At 50.7% G+C, this 16,786-nt stretch overlaps 1 protein-coding gene across 1 annotated transcript in view; it reads right to left on the minus strand.

The window, feature by feature from the left end:
• Positions 1 to 2,217: 2,217 nt before the first annotated feature.
• Positions 2,218 to 16,786, minus strand: part of COPG1 (COPI coat complex subunit gamma 1) — a 28,383-nt gene continuing 13,814 nt past the window's right edge. The window contains exons 14-24 of the mRNA XM_049766502.1: positions 14,867 to 15,110; positions 12,501 to 12,576; positions 11,849 to 11,952; positions 11,517 to 11,642; positions 11,192 to 11,260; positions 10,430 to 10,572; positions 9,801 to 9,972; positions 8,661 to 8,758; positions 6,266 to 6,404; positions 5,067 to 5,165; positions 2,218 to 2,411 (exon numbers count right to left, since the gene is read on the minus strand). Coding sequence (XP_049622459.1) covers positions 2,281 to 2,411; positions 5,067 to 5,165; positions 6,266 to 6,404; positions 8,661 to 8,758; positions 9,801 to 9,972; positions 10,430 to 10,572; positions 11,192 to 11,260; positions 11,517 to 11,642; positions 11,849 to 11,952; positions 12,501 to 12,576; positions 14,867 to 15,110 — 1,401 coding nt within the window. The 3' untranslated portion in view covers positions 2,218 to 2,280. The remainder of the gene's footprint in view (positions 2,412 to 5,066; positions 5,166 to 6,265; positions 6,405 to 8,660; positions 8,759 to 9,800; positions 9,973 to 10,429; positions 10,573 to 11,191; positions 11,261 to 11,516; positions 11,643 to 11,848; positions 11,953 to 12,500; positions 12,577 to 14,866; positions 15,111 to 16,786) is intronic.

The following is a 16,786-nucleotide window of genomic DNA, read 5'->3' on the forward strand; positions in this document are numbered from 1 at the left end:
GGCCCGCTGCCGGGCGAGCGGACAGAGGAGAGGAGAGGAGAGGAGAGGAGAGGAGAGGAGAGGCGGGCCAGGACGCCCCGACTCAGCCCCGCAGGCCTCACTGGGGCGTCGCTCCCCGTCACTTCGCCTCGCCCCCCGTCACTTCGCCTCGCCCCGAGCCCGCGCGCGGACGGACTCTGCCCAGGCCACGCCCCCGAAGGCTCACCTCCGCCCCCAGGCGGACGCGGAACGGGACGTGCCCGGGAGGAATCCCATTGGTCGGCATTTCCGGCCTCGACCCCAGCCCCGCCCCCAGGCGGACCAGCTGCGCGGGAGTCCCGGCCCCGGAGAGAGGCGACCGACCGACCGAACGAACGACATTTCCGGTCCGCGCCGAAGCCCCGCCCCCGAGGAGAGGCGTCGGAACTCTTTCCCGGCGCGCTCCAGTCTGGGCGCGGGAAGACCCGGGCCGGGTCCCCTGCGCAGCCTCTGGCTTCTCGGGCCACCTCGGTCCCCGTGGAGAGAGATGAGCCCCTTCCCGGGGCCCACCGCCAGCACAGTTGGAGGGAAGGGGGCCTCAGGGCTAGCTTCCCCCCTCCTACAAGCCCCGCACCCCGAATGGGCTCCCGGTACCAGAGATGCCGGGGGTGGGGGCTCTCTCCCAGGTCTTTGAGGTCTTGCCAAGGTGGGCGCTGGAGGGAGCTGCCTTGCACACGGAGGTCCCGGGTTCGATCCCCAGGACCCCCCCTTGAGTAAATCCTGAGTGCAGCGTCAGGAGTGACCTCAGAGCATTGCCGGGTGTGACCAAAAAGCAAAATTAAAAACCAAAAGCAAAACCCACAAAACGAGTCTTCAGGAAAATGTCCACATCCCCCTCAAAACACCAACCATCTTTGGCCAAGTAACGTGTTCTGGGGTCTTCACCTCCCATTGTAAAGGAAAAATTTCCCCTGAGTTCCCTGACTGCCCTGATCACCTACCCCCCCCTTCACAATTGTGAGAACTTGTAGACCCAGTTACAGTTCAACTTTCTTTCTGTTCTGACATGGTTCTAACCTGGTCATGTTAATCCTGTAAGCTTGCACCTGCACCTTGCAAAAATGATGTGATTGAGCAAATGCCAGTTATGATGTACTTCCTAAAGCAAATCAATCTACTGTAACTTTCTATTGTTTGAAATGCTATATACAGCGTGTAAGCTCATGGCTCAGGGCTGGCAGTTTCTGGCTTATGCTGGATTCTAGCACAGCCCCTGCATATGCTTGTAAGAAAATAAACCCCCTGCTTTTGCATGAGACTGTGGTCTTGGTGTCTTTGAACGGCGCATCATTCTCCTGGATTTAACACCATGACCCCCAAATCGGACTCATTAAGAGCGAGACCTTCGTTTTAAGAAAAAATAGGCTTGGGGGCCGGGCGGTGGCGCTGGAGGTAAGGTGCCTGCCTTGCCTGCGCTAGCCTAGGACGGACCGCGGTTCGATCCCCCGGCGTCCCATATGGTCCCCCAAGAAGCCAGGAGCAACTTCTGAGCGCATAGCCAGGAGTAACCCCTGAGCGTCACAGGGTGTGGCCCAAAAAACAAAAAAAAAAACAAAAAAAACAAAAAAAAACAAAACAAAAAGAAAAAATAGGCTCGCAGGTGGATTTCACATAGAAAATTGGCAAAGAAAACCCAACTGGCTCGAACTGAGAAGCGCAGCTGGGAGATTTTGGGGCTTTGGAGGCTGTTCTTCCCCTGGAGCCCACACTGAATTGGCTGAAAGTGCTGTCCCACTCCAGGCACACCCCACTCCAGCCCCAAAGGAGAGAACACCCCTAGGCAATCTCCTTCAAACCCTCAGGGTCTCCATGTATCTCCTGTAAAAGGGGATTGTAAAAATGTCGGGCTACTGTCCCTCCTCTCCTGAGAGAGGGATTCCTATCAAAGGAGGGCAGCTGTAAGAACAACAATGCAAACAAAGGCGGCCCCTAATCACGAGTCTCAACTAAATACATGCTGATTTATTTACAGGGATCAGATGGCTTCTTTGTGGGTCAATTCAAGAGGAGGTCTGAGCATTTTCTTCATTGGCAATGTCTCTTCTGCAAGGCAGCCAGGTCTAGGCCACGCTAAAATCATCCCATTATATATATTTATATATATAAAAAAAAAAGACTGGGGGCAGGGGTTAAGTTGAACAACAGCAAAGAAAAAAAGTCGTCCATGATTTATAATGGATTTGAAGACAGTGGCTCAGGGAGAAGTGCATGGCTTCACTGGCTGAGGAAGGATAGATAGAGGCAGGCTGTGCAGGTCACCCCTTAACCCACAGAGGCCAGGATGATGTCCACTGGCAGCTCCTCCGAGCTTCTGGCTGTCACCTGCATTGTGACCGTGTCCAAAAGCAGCAGCCGGGAGCGTACCAGGATGTCATGGCCGCCCCTGAAAACACCTGGAAGGAAAGAAAGGCACAGACGTGGATGGCTGCAGAGCAGAGGGGGTGGTCTGTAGCGGCTGATGAGGGCCTTTAAAACCAGGGTAACTGGGTGAATGAGCAACTTCTCTTTTTGGGATTTTGTTTTTGGCCACACCCTGTGATGCTCAGAGGTTACTCTTGGCTCTGTACTCAGAAATCGCTCCTGGCTTGGGGGAACATATGGGACTCCAGGGGATCGAACCACAGTCTGTCCCAGGTCAACCGCATGCAAGGCAAATGCCCTACCACTGCTCCATCGCTCCAGCCCCTAAGCGAGCAACTCATGAGCGAGGTCAGTCACTCCACCGCCTTGCACTGCAGGGACACCAATGACGGGGAGAATCTAACACCCAAAGGACATTTCCAGCTCAGTGGAGCTCGGATCTGTGGCTTAGATACCACCACGGCTGGCTGATCTAAGCAGGGGCAGCCCCTGCGCCCGGCCTCCCAAACCGCAGTGCAAGTGCCTGCCAGCCGAGGTTGTTTCCGGGTGTGAGGGCAGCCAGCTGTGAGCAGCAGGCCACTCATGCACAATTCCTGCTGTGTATAAATATTTGGCAAATAAACTCTTTCATTTCTTTGTTTTGTTTTCTTGGGGCCACACCCAGTGGTGCTGGGGGATCACTCTTGGCTTTGATCTCAAGAATCACTCATGAGAAAGCTTGAGGAATGATAGACAAGTGTCTTGCCCACTGTATTACTACCCCAGATCCCCATCACTCTCCCTTTAAGAAAGAATGTTTGATAGTATGTTTGTAAGAAAGTATGAATGTAAGAAAGTATGTTTCTTTGAGAGAAACATACAGATATAGAAACATTTACATTCCAGCCAGAGCAGGGCTGGAGTGGTGGCACAAGCAGTAAGGCTTCTGCCTTGCCCATGCTAGCCTAGGACAGACCACGGTTCGATCTCCCGGCGTCCCATATGGTCCCCCAAGTCAGGAGCGACTTCTGAGTGCATAGTCAGGAGTAACCCCTGAGCGTCACTGAGTGTGGCCCAAAAACCAAAAACCAAAAAAAAAAAAAAAAAAAAAAAGAGAGAGAGAGAAACATTTACATACAAAATGCTCTATCTGGAATTTGTTTTATTTAAAAATGATTTTCTTGGTTATTGGTTCGAATCCGGCATCCCATATGATCCCCCGAGCCTGCCAGGAGCGATTTCTAAGCATGGAGCCAGGAGTAACCCCTGAGTGCTGCTAGGTGTGACCCAAAAACAACAACAAAAAAACAAAACCAAAACAAAACAAAAAACAAAGATTTTCTTTAGGTGCTGGGAATCAAATCTATGCTTAGCATGTGCTCGACTACAGAGCTATGTATTTGGTATGAAATCTAATTTGTTTTTGTTTTTGGGCCACAACCAGTGATGTTCAGGGGTTACTCCTGGCTATGTGCTCATAAATCGCCCCTGGCTTGGGGGACCATATGGAACACTGGGGGATCGAATCGTGGTCTATCCTAAGTCAGTCAAGTGCAAGACAAACACCCTACTGCTGTGCTACCGCTCTGGCCCATGAAATCTGCTTTATAAAAACAAACAAACAAAAAAAATAACCCCCATCCCATACTTCTGCATTCTTCCTTCCCCCGCCCCATTCCAATGAAATCTGCCTTTTGTGGTAGTGGTGGTTTTGTTTCTGTTTTGGGCTACACCCTGTGGTACTCAGGGGTTACTCCTGGCTTTGCACTCAGGAATCACTCCTGGTAGACTTGGATCACATGGGATGCCAGGGATTGAAACCAGGTCAGCAAAGCAAGCATTCTACCCATTGTAACTTTCTGGTCCCTGAAACCTGCTTTTAAATAAACTGGGAGTGAGGCTGGAGGAACAGTACAGTGAAGAGGCACTTGCCTTTCATTTTTTTTTGTTTTTGGGTCATACTTACTAGCTCTGCACTCAGGGATCAGCCTACTGCAAAACCTCCCCTGATCCTATGGGTCAATTTTTTTTGAAGAGGATCATACCCTGAGGTGCTTAGAGTTTAACTCTTGGGTCTGTGCTCAGGTATCACTCTGAGCAGAATTGGGGGCACGAATGGGGTGCCAGGAATTGAACCCAGGTTGGCTACATGTAAGGTAAGTGCCCTATCTATTGCACTATTGCTCCAGCATTCTGGGCGCCATTAAAAAAAGAAAGGTGGAGGGGCCATAGTGGTAGTGCAGTGGGAGGGTGCTTGCCTTGTACACGGCTGACCGAGGATGGACCTCATTTGATCCCTAGCGTCCCATATGGTCCCCCAAGTCAGGAGTGATTTCTGAGTGCACAGTCAGGAGTAACCCCTGAGTGTCAACGGGTATGGCCCAAAAAACAAAATAAACAAAAAAAATGAAAGTGAAAGGTGGATGGCTGGAGTGATAGCACAGCAGTAGGGCGTTTGCCTTGCCTCGGCTGCCCAGGACAGACCTGGGTTCAATTCCCCGGCATCCCATATGGAGATGGCTGGCGCTGATGGTACATTACAGTGTGGATGCAATTAGTACAAAAGAGGAAGAAGAGAGAATGGAGAGAGGAGAGAGGAAGAAGAGAGACAGATTGAGACTTTTACACCCTGTGAACTCTGAGCACCCTCAACAGGATCAGTGCCAGGAAGCTGCAAGAGGCCTCCTCCTTGCTGGAAAGTTCCTTACCGGCCAGCAGCAGCGTGTGTGTGTTCTTATTGTCCGGAACTTTGTCTGACCGCTCACAAGGGTGCATTCCCAGGAACTTCACAATATTGCCCACAGCCTCTGCAACAAGAGAGAATTCCCAGCATCATGAAACTGCAATCTTGACTCCCTTTGTTGTTGACCTCGGAAGCCCCTGAGTCCCTTTTTTATATATTTGGGCTATATCCAGCAGTGCTCAGGGTTTACCCTTGGCAATGCTCAGGGGATCTTTTTGGATATCGGGATTCAAATCTGGGTTGGCCTTGTGCAAGGCAAGTACCCTACCTGCTATACTATCTCCTTGGCCCCAAACCCCATTCTGAGAATTTCATTACAATTTTGGTTTTAAGGGCCAGAGTGATAGCACAGTGGGAACACAGAGGCAGGGCCTTGCCTGCAGCTGACCTGGGTTCGATCCCCAGCATCCCATAAGGTCCTTCAAGCCTGCCAGAGTCAGGAGTAACCCAAGTGTCCTTGGGTTTGGCCCCAAAACAAAACCAAAATATACAATTTACTATTTTGATTTTGGGTGGTGCTAGGGGATTATTCCTAGCTCTGTGCTTGCCAGTCCGGGTAATCACTCTGAGCAGAGCTCAGGGGATCATGCAGTATCAAGGGCCAAACCTGGATATCCCATCTGCAAAGTTTTTGTTTAGCCCTTTGAGCTAACTCTCCAATCCATTATTTTTTGTTTTGGGGTTATAACCAGCAGTGCTCAGGATTTACTTCTGTCTCTGCAATCAGGGATCACCCTTGGGGAGGTTCAGGGGATTTAAGGAGTGTCAAAACTCTGAAGAGCTATGTACAAGGCAAACACCCTACCTGCTGTGCTATTGTGCCAGTCCATCTGATAGATTTTGTTTGTTTTTTTTTTTTGTTTGTTTTGGGGTCACACTTGGCAGTGCTCAGGGGTTACTCCTGGTTCTGCACTCAGAAATTGCTCCTGGCAGGCTCAGAGGACCATGTGGGATGTGGGGATTCAAACCACCTTCTGTCCTGGGTGCAAGGCAAACGCCCTACTGCAGTGTTATCTCTCCAGCCCCCACATCTGATAGACTTTTAACAAGTGGCATCTAAACACAGGGGCAGGAGTGAGAAGGGGTAATGGGAACAAACATTTGAACGCAGACAGTGGCCTTGGGATCTTGTGAGGCTGGCAGGCAAGAGCGCCAGAGCTTTACCTTCAAGAGTCTTGATGGTCGACAAGGTGAATGTCTCCTCCTTCTCAAACTCATCCCCAACTTCATCCCAAGCTGCTTCAAAGTTCAACTTCATGACCTTTTGGATGTGATCAGCGACAGTAACTTCCAGGTCTTCCAACTGGAGAGAGATGGGTGTGAAAGGCATCCTGGGGGTGGGGGGACAGCCTGGCTCCATTAGGCCTAGGTGCCCAGCTCCCCTCTCAGTCTTTCTTGCACAAGCTCCACCAATGCTAGCGAAGGTCTGAGCATGGTGCCTGCCACAGGGACACACAGCAACTGGCCTTAGGTGTTCACAGTCCAGCACTATGTGCAAAGTATCCTCACCCAAGTACTCAGGATAACAATGACAAGCTCCTGTCCCAGCTGAGTGCCCTGCCAAGGACTGGGGACTGTGCTGGGGACACTCAGACATGCCTGTCTCCCTTGTCCCATCACTCCTGAGATGCAGCATAACCTTCCCACAACCACACACACCTGTATCTGGCCCGAGACACAAGTGAACCCCATCTCCATCTCAGCTGTGTCTTCCCTGAACTTGACACAGAATCCTTGTACATAAAGGCTTCCCATTTAATTATCCAACTGTTCTTCACTGAGCCCTGACTTTTTTTGAGGGTGGAAGGATAAATAAGTGAATAGAACTTAGGTCTTTTTGGGGGCGGGGAGCACACCTGGTGATGCTCAAGTGTCATTCCTGGCTTTGTGCTCAGGGATCACTCCTGATGGAGATCAGGAACCCCATAGAGTGCTAGGGATCAAACTTTCCTTCCCGCTATATTCCCTCTGATCCCTCTTTTTTCTATTTATTTATTTATTTTTGGCTTTTGGGTCACACCCGGCTGTGCTCAGGGGTTACTCCTGGCTGTCTGCTCAGAAATAACTCCTGGCAGGCACAGGGGACCATATGGGACACCGGGATTCGAACCAACCACCTTTGGTCCTGGATCGGCTGCTTGCAAGGCAAACACCGCTGTGCTATCTCTCCGGGCCCTCTTTTTTCTATTTTTAAAAAACTAAGTTGAGGGGGCAAGAGTGATAACACAATAGCCATCCTATGTTCAATCCCTAGCATCCATATGTTTCCCTGAGCTTGCTAGGAGTGATTTCTGAGCACAGAGCCAGGAGAAATCCCTGAGCACTGCCAGGTGTGGCCCAAAAACCAAAAAAAAAAAAAAAAAAAAAAAAATGTTTAGAGGCCAGAATGATAGTCTAGTGGGCAGGATGCTTGCCTTGCACATGCTGGCACTTTATATGGTCCCCCAGCGACTCCAGGAAAGAACCCTGAATGCAGAGCCAGGAGTAAGTTCTGAGCACTTCAAGTTGACACCCCATCCAAAATCAAACAGAAGGGGGAAAAACCCAGAGCATTTACTGTACATTTTAGGAATACAGTTTTTTATTTTTAATTTATTTTTATTTTTGGGTCACACCCGGCAGCGCTCAGGGATTAGTTACTCCTGGCTCTATGCTCAGAAATCACTCCTGGCAGGCTCAGGGGACCCTATGGAATGCCGGGATTCGAACCACTGGCCTTCTGCATGCAAGGCAAATGCCTTACCTCCATGCTATTTCTCCGGCCCCAGGAATACAGTTTCACAACTTTGTAAAGGTATGTGACCACATGCATGCATTTATTTTTATTTATTTATTTTACATGCATTTTTTTTCAAGTTAAAAAAAATGTTGCAGGCCCGGAAAAATAGCACAGCGGTGTTTGCCTTGCAAGCAGCCGATCCAGGACCAAAGGTGGTTGGTTCGAATCCTGGTGTCCCACATGGTCCCCCATGCCTGCCAGGAGCTATTTCTGAGCAGACAGCCAGGAGTAACCCCTGAGCACCGCCGGGTGTGAGCCAAAAAAAAAACAAACAAAAAAGTTGCTTTTTGGGGTCAGAGTGATAGCACAGTGGTAGGGCATTTGCCTTGCATGTGGCCAACCCGGGACGGAACCAGGTTTGATTCCCACATGGAGCCCCGAGTCTGCCAGAGCAATTTCTGAGCACAGAACCAGAAGTAACCTCTGGGCACCTCCAGGTGTGGACTCCCCCCAAAATGTTCCTTTTTAAATGGGGTGGGGTGGGGGGAACACAGGCCACACCAGGCAGCTTTCAAAAAATCCATAGGGAGTACTCCTGGCAGATTGTTCAGAAGTCGCTCCCAGTGGTCACGGGATGGTGGAACCTGGGCCCCAAGTACAAATGCAAACAAAACTTGCTCTTAGCCCTTTGAGCCAGCTCTCTGCACTATGAAAAATGGTTTTTCTTTACTGAGAGCCATAAAGCCAAAAAACAGCCAGAAAGTGCTTTCAGCGTGGTTCTCAGTACCAGACATGAGCGATGCATCTTGGCAAGAACCCCACCTCCTGACTGCTGCTTACCACATACTCATCCTCGTAGCCCTCCTCATCCGTCTCCCCTGTGGTGGGGTCGCAGTCCTTGACAGTGAATTTCATCACACAGCTGAATGTGCAGGACACTGTAAATGACAAGGGCTCAATGGTAAGAAAGTTCTGGGTACTGTGGGGCCGGAGCGATGGCGCAAGCGGTAGGGCATCTGCCTTACACATGATAACCTAGGACAGACCGTAGTTTGATTCCCTGGCATCCCATATGGTCCCCCAAGTCTGGAGCGATTTCTGAGCACAGACCCCTGAGTGTCATGCAGACCACCCCCCTAAAAAAAAGAAATTTCTGGGTACTGCAGGGAAAGGTTCCTGCATAGGGCAGCGAACCACAGCTGCCCAGGGTCACAGCAATAGCCAGGCCACCCCCACCCTGGGATCTGGATAGAAGGCGTCCCTTGAAGAAGGTCAGGCCCCAAGGCATCCCCTCAGGGGCAAGAAGCAGAGATGCTGCTGGATGGGGCAGCCCCACAGCTGGGTTTGGAGAAGAGCTGCTGGTGGATTCAAGGTGAGCAGATTTGGTATTTTCAGCACAACAGAGGGACCCCACTCTACAGATCAGAGTACCTGGGTTCTACCTCTTAGAATCTGCATGAGCTTAGTCATAGGAGCTGAGGGAGCTCTACAGAGGGGGATGCCCCCATAGGCTCCTAGAAAGGGAAAAGGTTAATTGCCTTTTTTTTTTCCCCCCTGGGGAAGGTTTGGACTATACCCAGCCATTCTAAGAAATCACCTTGGCAGGCTGGGGGAGACTATATGGAATGCCAGGGATCAAATCAGGTCAGCTGTGTGCAGGGCAAACACTCTACCTGTTGTGCTATCACTTCAACCCCAACTTTGCAATTATTTTTGACACTCTGAGGGCAGGAATCAAGAGTTGATTCCTCTTGAATCAACCCCCTGGAAATGCAGGCACAAGAAGGGCTCTAAGATTATGGGAGGCGGCACGGCCATATTCCTATCCTGGGACTCTACCCTCTGCCCCCCCCCAAGAGAGATGATCTCCAGCTGTGATGAAGCTTGAAAGAAAGACACAGCTCTAGACCACAATCTACCCCTATAGCCTCATCCCTGGGGCTCCCAGGAGGCTGGTGGGGCCTCTGCAGAGGGGCTCACCAGTTGTAGGGTCTTCCTTGGGCAGTGCCACCAGCGTGTAGCAGGTGCCAGGCTGGTTGTACGGGAGGCTCCGGGCAGGCACGTAACAGAGGACATCGTAGGCCTCAGTGGGCTCCATCTGCACCGTGACATTCTCCAGAGTTTGGTCATTGAGCGTGTTCGTGCAATCGAACTGAAGTGGGGAAGAGAGAAGAAGCTCTCAGAGCTCACGCCTACTCTAAGCCTGTTCCAGAGGAAGGAAGAGCAAAGAGGTGGCCTCGTTCACCCCAATGACTCGGTCCCCATTTGTCTCTTCAGGGGTCTCAAACTCTCGGCCCTCGGGCCGTTTCCGGCCCTCTGTACAAGATTTTCTGGCCCTGCCCTAGAGGAATCTTTTTTTGTTTTAGTTGTTTGGGTCACACCCCCCAATGTTCAAAGCTTACTACTGACTTTGCACTCAAGGATCATCCCGACTTTGCCTCCTGCAGCCCCCAGGTAAATTGAGTTTGAGACCCCTGCTCTACATGGACATTCATGGGTCAGTGGGGTCCAGGGTGCAAGAGGCAGAGACCTATGCTGGAAGTGACCCAGGTCCTGAATGGCCGGACATCAGAGCCGGGACCACTCTCCCTCCGGGCACCCTGGCTCACCTGGAAAACCATGTGGTCAGTGAAGGTGTGCTTGGTGCATCGGATGACGTACTCCGTCTCTGATTCCGTGAGGGCCACTGGCTCGGAGGAGGATTTGAAGAGGGGCCCCAGCCCTTGGAACTCTGGCACGGCTGCCAATTGCTCTGAAATCCACGGGCCACACATTAATTTGGTTTCTTTTTTTTTGTTTTGCTTTTGGGTCACACCTGGCGGCACTCAGGGGCTACTCCTGGCTCTGCACTCAGAAATCACTCCTGAGAGGTTATGAGAACCAACCATATGGGATACTGGGAATCGAAACACCGTCTACCTGGGTTGGCCGCATGCAAGGCAAATGCCCTACCGCTGTGCTATCTCTCCAGCCCCTAATTTGGTTTTATGATTTGCACCTGCCAGGGGATGGCTGACTGCTCATTCCCAGTTCTCAAGGTCTATGGTACTCCTGAGATGTATAGACTCCGCCCACCTGTGCTCCTTTCCCACGAATCCTTTCTTCCCTTGTGCTGTAAAAGGCCTCAGAAGCAGTTAATGTCCTAAAGTCCCAGCTGAGATTACTCCTGGCTCTGCACTCAGGAATCACTCCTGGTGGTGCTCAGGGGACCCTATATTATACCAGGATCAAACCCTGGTCAACTGCATGCAAGGAAAGCGCCCTATGCACTGTAGTATCTCTCCAGCTGCATCAATTCCAATTCTTAACTCTGTAAGAACAGCCAGACCCTAGTTGAGTTGAGCACTTGGTTTATGAAGTCCGCTACTCACCCTGGAAGATCTCCTGCCGGGTGGCCGCCACTTTCTCGGGCTGTTTGACTGCTGTGATGGGGCTGGTCTCTGCAGGGGCAAGCACACATGGTGACCAGCCACACCAGGGATGGGGCAGTGGTATGGATGCAGTGCAATAACTTGAGATGGCATCTTTCTTGCCTCTCATTGCACAGCAAAGAATATGAGAGAATGAGTAAAAGCGTGTGTGCGTGGGTGTGCAAATTTGTGGACAGCTGTTCCCTGCAACAGGACTTAGGAAGTATATACCCTCCACCTCAAACAGACAGTTTATCCAGATTCCGAAGCTGCCAGGCCTGCTTACCTGCTCTCTGCTCTGCCAGGGGCGCAGTGGCCAGGGGCACAGACTTGAGGTCAAAGGGTTTTTCTGACGGTTCGAGTGTATACTGCTGCAGAGCCCTCTCCAGACCAGGGATGGACACAGTCAGACCTGGAAGCCAAATGGGGAGCTGTCACTCACCAGAACAGGGGGATAGCACGAACACCAGATCTGGGGCAGAAACAACACCGCCCTTGAACTCAGCTTTCTCACCAATACCCTCCTTCCCAGGACAGGTGTGGGGAATAGAGGACTATGTGAGGGACACGGGAAAGGATCAAGTACCATGGACTCTGCTTTCGGAATCAGTCACTCACCGTTCAGGATGTAGCCTGCATTAAGGGCCTTCTGCTTCTGCTCCAGCACACTCAGATAGAAGGTGGCACGGTCCCGGACTTCGTTGTCATCATCCATCACACACCTGTAGCCACAACATAAAACCTTCCTGACTGGGGTCCCTAGCACAGGGTGTGAGAAGAGCCCTTGAATCCTTTGGAGGCCTCAGCATGGAACAAGAGGAAGCAAATCTCTGACAGCTGCATCCTCAGAGGCTACCCCCAGGGAGTGCAGGCACAGAAGGTCCCTAAGATTATGGGAGGCGGCCATATTCCTGTCTTGGGACTCTACCCTTTCCCCCTCAAGAGAGATGATCTCCAGTCTCCAACTGCATATGTGAAAATGATCAAAATAAATAATGATGATGGAGATCAGAGAGATAGGACAGGGTTGAAGCTGTGCTCAGGACTTATTCCTGGCTCTGTGCTTAGGGGTCACTCCTGGTGGGCTTGGGGGAATATGTGAGATGCCAAGAATCGAGCCTGAAATGGCCACATGCAAAGCAAGTGCCCTAACCGCTGTGCTACAGCTCCAACCCATTTTATATATTTTTATATAATGTGTAGACTTGACTTCTCTTCCCCTCTTCATTTCAGCAGGACGAAGGGGAGTGAGGACTGTCCCCAAACTTACCTCTTCAGCAGTACCAAGATGCTGGGTAACATTTCCTCATTCTGGGCTCCAAACTTAGCCAGGGCACTCACAGCGCCTGTTCAGGAAACACATGGAATTATCTGGTGTGTTGCTGGCCACCCGGGCACCTATACTGCACAGATGGCATAGATGGCTTCATTAGAAAAGCCTGGAGCCCGCAGTTCCGAGGCAGGAGGCAACAAGTGGCTATGGGAGGGTCTTGGCTCTGCTCTGGCCTAACTTCCTGCCTTGGTCATGGAAGGGACTGCCTATACGGATCGCTCCAAGAGCTGCTTTTAGCATGAAGTGTGAGGAGACCACAGGAGCTGGCCCTAACCCAGGAGCAGGCTTCCCCATACAAATGCTGTCAGGATCAGATAAGTACAAGAAAAAAAGCTATCAAATACTTGCTGATAAAAGAGAAGAGTGAATTAAAAAAGGGGGAGGGAGGGGCCGGCGAGGTGGCGCTAGAGATAAGGTGTCTGCCTTGCAAGCGCTAGCCAAGGAAGGACCGAGGTTCGATCCCCCAGCATCCCATATGGTCCCCCCAAACCAGGGGCAATTTCTGAGTGCTTAGCCAGGAGTAACCCCTGAGCATCAAACGGGTGTGGCCCGAAAAACAGAAAACAAAACAAAACAAAAAAAAAGAGTTGGGGCTGGAGAGATAGCATGGAGGTAAGGTGTTTGCCTTTCATGCAGAAGGATGGTGGTTCGAATCCTGGCATCCCATATGGTCCCCTGTGCTTGCCAGGGGTGATTTCTGAGCATAGAGCCAGGAGTAACCCCTGAGCGCTGCCAGGTATGACCCAAAAACAAAAACAAAAAAAAGTCAGGGCCAGCGTGACAGTATAGCAGGTAGGGTATTTGCTTTGCAAACAGCCTGCGTTCAATTCCCCCCATTTTCTGAGTGCAGTCAGGAGTAACCTGAGCTCCAGGCGTGGCCCCAAAACAAAGTCAAAAAGCAGAGGAGATGACTCAAAGAGGTAGAGCAGGGGTTCCTCAAACCACAGCCTGCTGATGACATTTATCCGACCTGCTGGTTGCTTTTGCCACTGCTGCCTGTCCTTTTTAGCAGCCACTTGTCCTGGGCCCATAGTGTGCACGTGTGGGATGTGCACCACTCTGACTCTCCTCCTCCTTTTTGTCTCCCTCTCAGTCTCGGGCAGGGGTCCTCAAATTATGGCTTACCAAAAGCAGGCCCACAGTTCCCACTGAAATATTGGTAAGTTATTGCTTTAACCTTACTTGTTCCTCATTTTAAATATTGTATTTGTTCCCATTTAGTTTTGTTTTTGGTTTTGGTTTTTTTTGGGGGCCATACCTGGCAGCACTCGGGTTACTCCTGGCTCTGCACTCAGATATCACCCTGGCAGGTTCAGGGGACCATGTGGGATGCCGGAGATTAAATTTGGGTTGGTCGCATGCAAGGCAAACACCCTACCCGCTATGCTATTGCTCTAGTCCCCTGTTCAGAGTTTTTATTTTTTAAATTATAGTCTGGCCCTCCCGTGGTCTGAGGGACAGTGAACTGACTCCATTTTTAAAAGTTTGAGGACATGGGGCTAGAGGGATAGCACAACAGTAAGTAGGGCATTTACATTGCATGTGGCAAACATAGGCGGGACCCAATTAAATTCCCAGCACCTAAATGGACCCCCAGCCTGGCAGGGGCAATTTCTGAGTGCAGAGCCAGGACATTTCTGGGTGTGGCCCAACAGCCCATCAATCAATCAAGTTTAAAAAAAATTGAGGACCCCTGGGCTAGAGTATGTCCTTGCAGGTTTGAACACTGACACCATCTGTTCTCCCAAGTGCTAAGCCAAGTGTGCTCCATAAACCAAAATCATACAAATCAGAAAGATGGAGAGATAACACGGTGGGTAGGACTTTTGTCTTGCAAGGTACAACATATGGTCCCACAGCATGGCCAGGAATAATCCCTGAGCACAGAGCCAGGAGTAAGACCCGAGTGCCGTTGGGTGAGACCCCAAAACTAAAACGACCAAAATAAGATTAAGTGTGACACTGCACACTGAATTGTACACTCAGTTAAGAGTTCATTTTAGGGAGGGGGCAGAGCAATAGTATAGCAGATAGGGTGCTTGCCTTACATACAGCCAATCCAGGTTCAATCTCTGGCATCCCATATGGTCCCTTGAGCGCTCTAGGAGTAATTCCTGAGTGCAGAGCCAGGAATTAACTACTGAGGGTGCCTCCCACCAAAAAAGACATAATTTAATACTTCAGGCCCTTTTACAATATAACAAAACACTGTGCTTGGGAGACTGGGACAGTCACCGCCTGTGACCCTTAGGTGCCTTCTGGAGAAGCAGTAAAGGGGCAAGATGAGCACATTTCAGACGTACCTGCCCGGACCTCCTCATGTTCCAGGACCACCCGGTTGTAGATGAAGCGAATGTACTTGGAGGGGTTGTTGGTCTTGGGCCCCTCCTGGCCCAGGAGGTGCAGGATGCGCGTGGCCAGCACAGTGAACTCGCAGTCCTCGATGAACTCGCACAGGTGCGACAGTCCCGTCTCTTTGCTCTCTGAGTTCTCCTCGATGATGCTGATGATGCAGTCCACGATGGCTCGCTTGTACTCAAAGCCACCCTACGGGGGAAGGACGCAGCTGAGTGAGAGGCAGCATATCGGAAAGAGAGCAAATGTGGGGGTGGGGATGTGACATCAAGGCAGACACACACACACACACACACACACACAATCCAAACAGAAGGCAAGGGACACCAAGGCACACACAGACAGACAGACAGACAGACAGACACAGACACACACACGCACACACGGCAAGGAGAACCTGGCTTTCCAGTTGCTGCTGCCTTTCTATAGAAAATGAAGCAAGCTGACTGAGGCCCTTCTGGCTTCAACGTCAGTTTCATAGAAGCGTTTTTTTTTTTTTTTTTTGGGGGGGGGTGTGTCACACCCGGCAGTGCTCAGGGGTTACTCCTGGTTCTATGTTCAGAAATTGCTCGGGGGACCATATAGGATACTGGGATTCGAACCACCGTCCTTCTGTGTCTAAGGCAAACGCCTTACCGCTGTGCTATCTCTCCGGCCCCTCATAGAAGCATTTTTGGTCTTAACTTTTCTTCCCAGCTTTGCAGTAAAACCATCCTTGGTTCAATCCATAGCATCATTTAAAAAAAAAAAAAAAAAAAAAAAAAAGCAAGCTTTCAAAAAACAGAAACCCCCAGCTGACAACTGTTTCCAAAGAAATCTGGGGGTAGCTTTTTCCCTGTTTTTAAAATAATGAATAGGAAGTTGAAAGATTTAAAATGGGACAATCCAAGTAATTCTTTTTTTTTTTTGGTTTTTGGGTCACACCCAGCGGTGCTCAGGGGTTACTCCTGGCTGTCTGCTCAGAAATAGCTCCTGGTAGGCACGGGGGACCATATGGGACACCGGGATACGAACCAACCACCTTTGGTCCTGGATCGGCTGCTTGCAAGGCAAACGCCGCTGTGCTATCTCTCCGGGCCCCCAAGTAACTCTTTTTTTTTTTTTTTTTTTGGTTTTTAGGTCACACCCGGCGGTGCTCAGGGGTTACTCCTGGCTGTCTGCTCAGAAATAGCTCCTGGCAGGCAAGGGGGACCATATGGGACACCGGGATTTGAACCAACCACCTTTGGTCCTGGATCAGCCGTTTGCAAGGCAAACGCCGCTGTGCTATCTCTCCGGGCCCCCCAAGTAACTCTTGTTTGCAGCAGGATCTCAGGTCACTTGGAAGGAGACAGGATGATGTATGTCTGTTGCCTGCTGGGGCCACTGTCAGCCTTCACACACTGATGCTGGCAAGTCCCATCCAGTCTGGGCCAGGAGACCCTGGGATAGCTGCTCCACCCACAGGACTAGTCTTTCTGCAGGAGATGCTTCTAGAAGCAGAATTCCAGTGGCTGGTAGTCTTAGGAGCCATAGCGATATACTCAGCTCTCAATCCAAACCAGTTTTCCCAAAGGTGTTGGGCCAAGCTTTGGGTCCAAATCATGTAGGTTTGGATCTTTCTAGTCACGTCCCCTCGGCAGGTCACTTTACCTTTCCAGGTCTCTTATTTATTTTGGTTTTGGGGATACACCTGGCATGCTTAGAACTTAATCCTGGCTGTGTGCTCAGGAGACCATGTGCAGTGGGACCAAGGGTAGTGCTTAAGGATCAAACTAGGTTGTCCCCTGGGCTGTCTCTCTGGCTGATTTATTGTAACAGGAAGAAAATAATGACTGCTGTCTGGACGAGCCCAGACCTATGTATACCACATAGTCTCTTCCAAGTGC

The sequence above is a fragment of the Suncus etruscus genome, chromosome 20 (assembly GCF_024139225.1).
Source record: "Suncus etruscus isolate mSunEtr1 chromosome 20, mSunEtr1.pri.cur, whole genome shotgun sequence".
Taxonomy (NCBI): Eukaryota; Metazoa; Chordata; class Mammalia; order Eulipotyphla; family Soricidae; genus Suncus; species Suncus etruscus.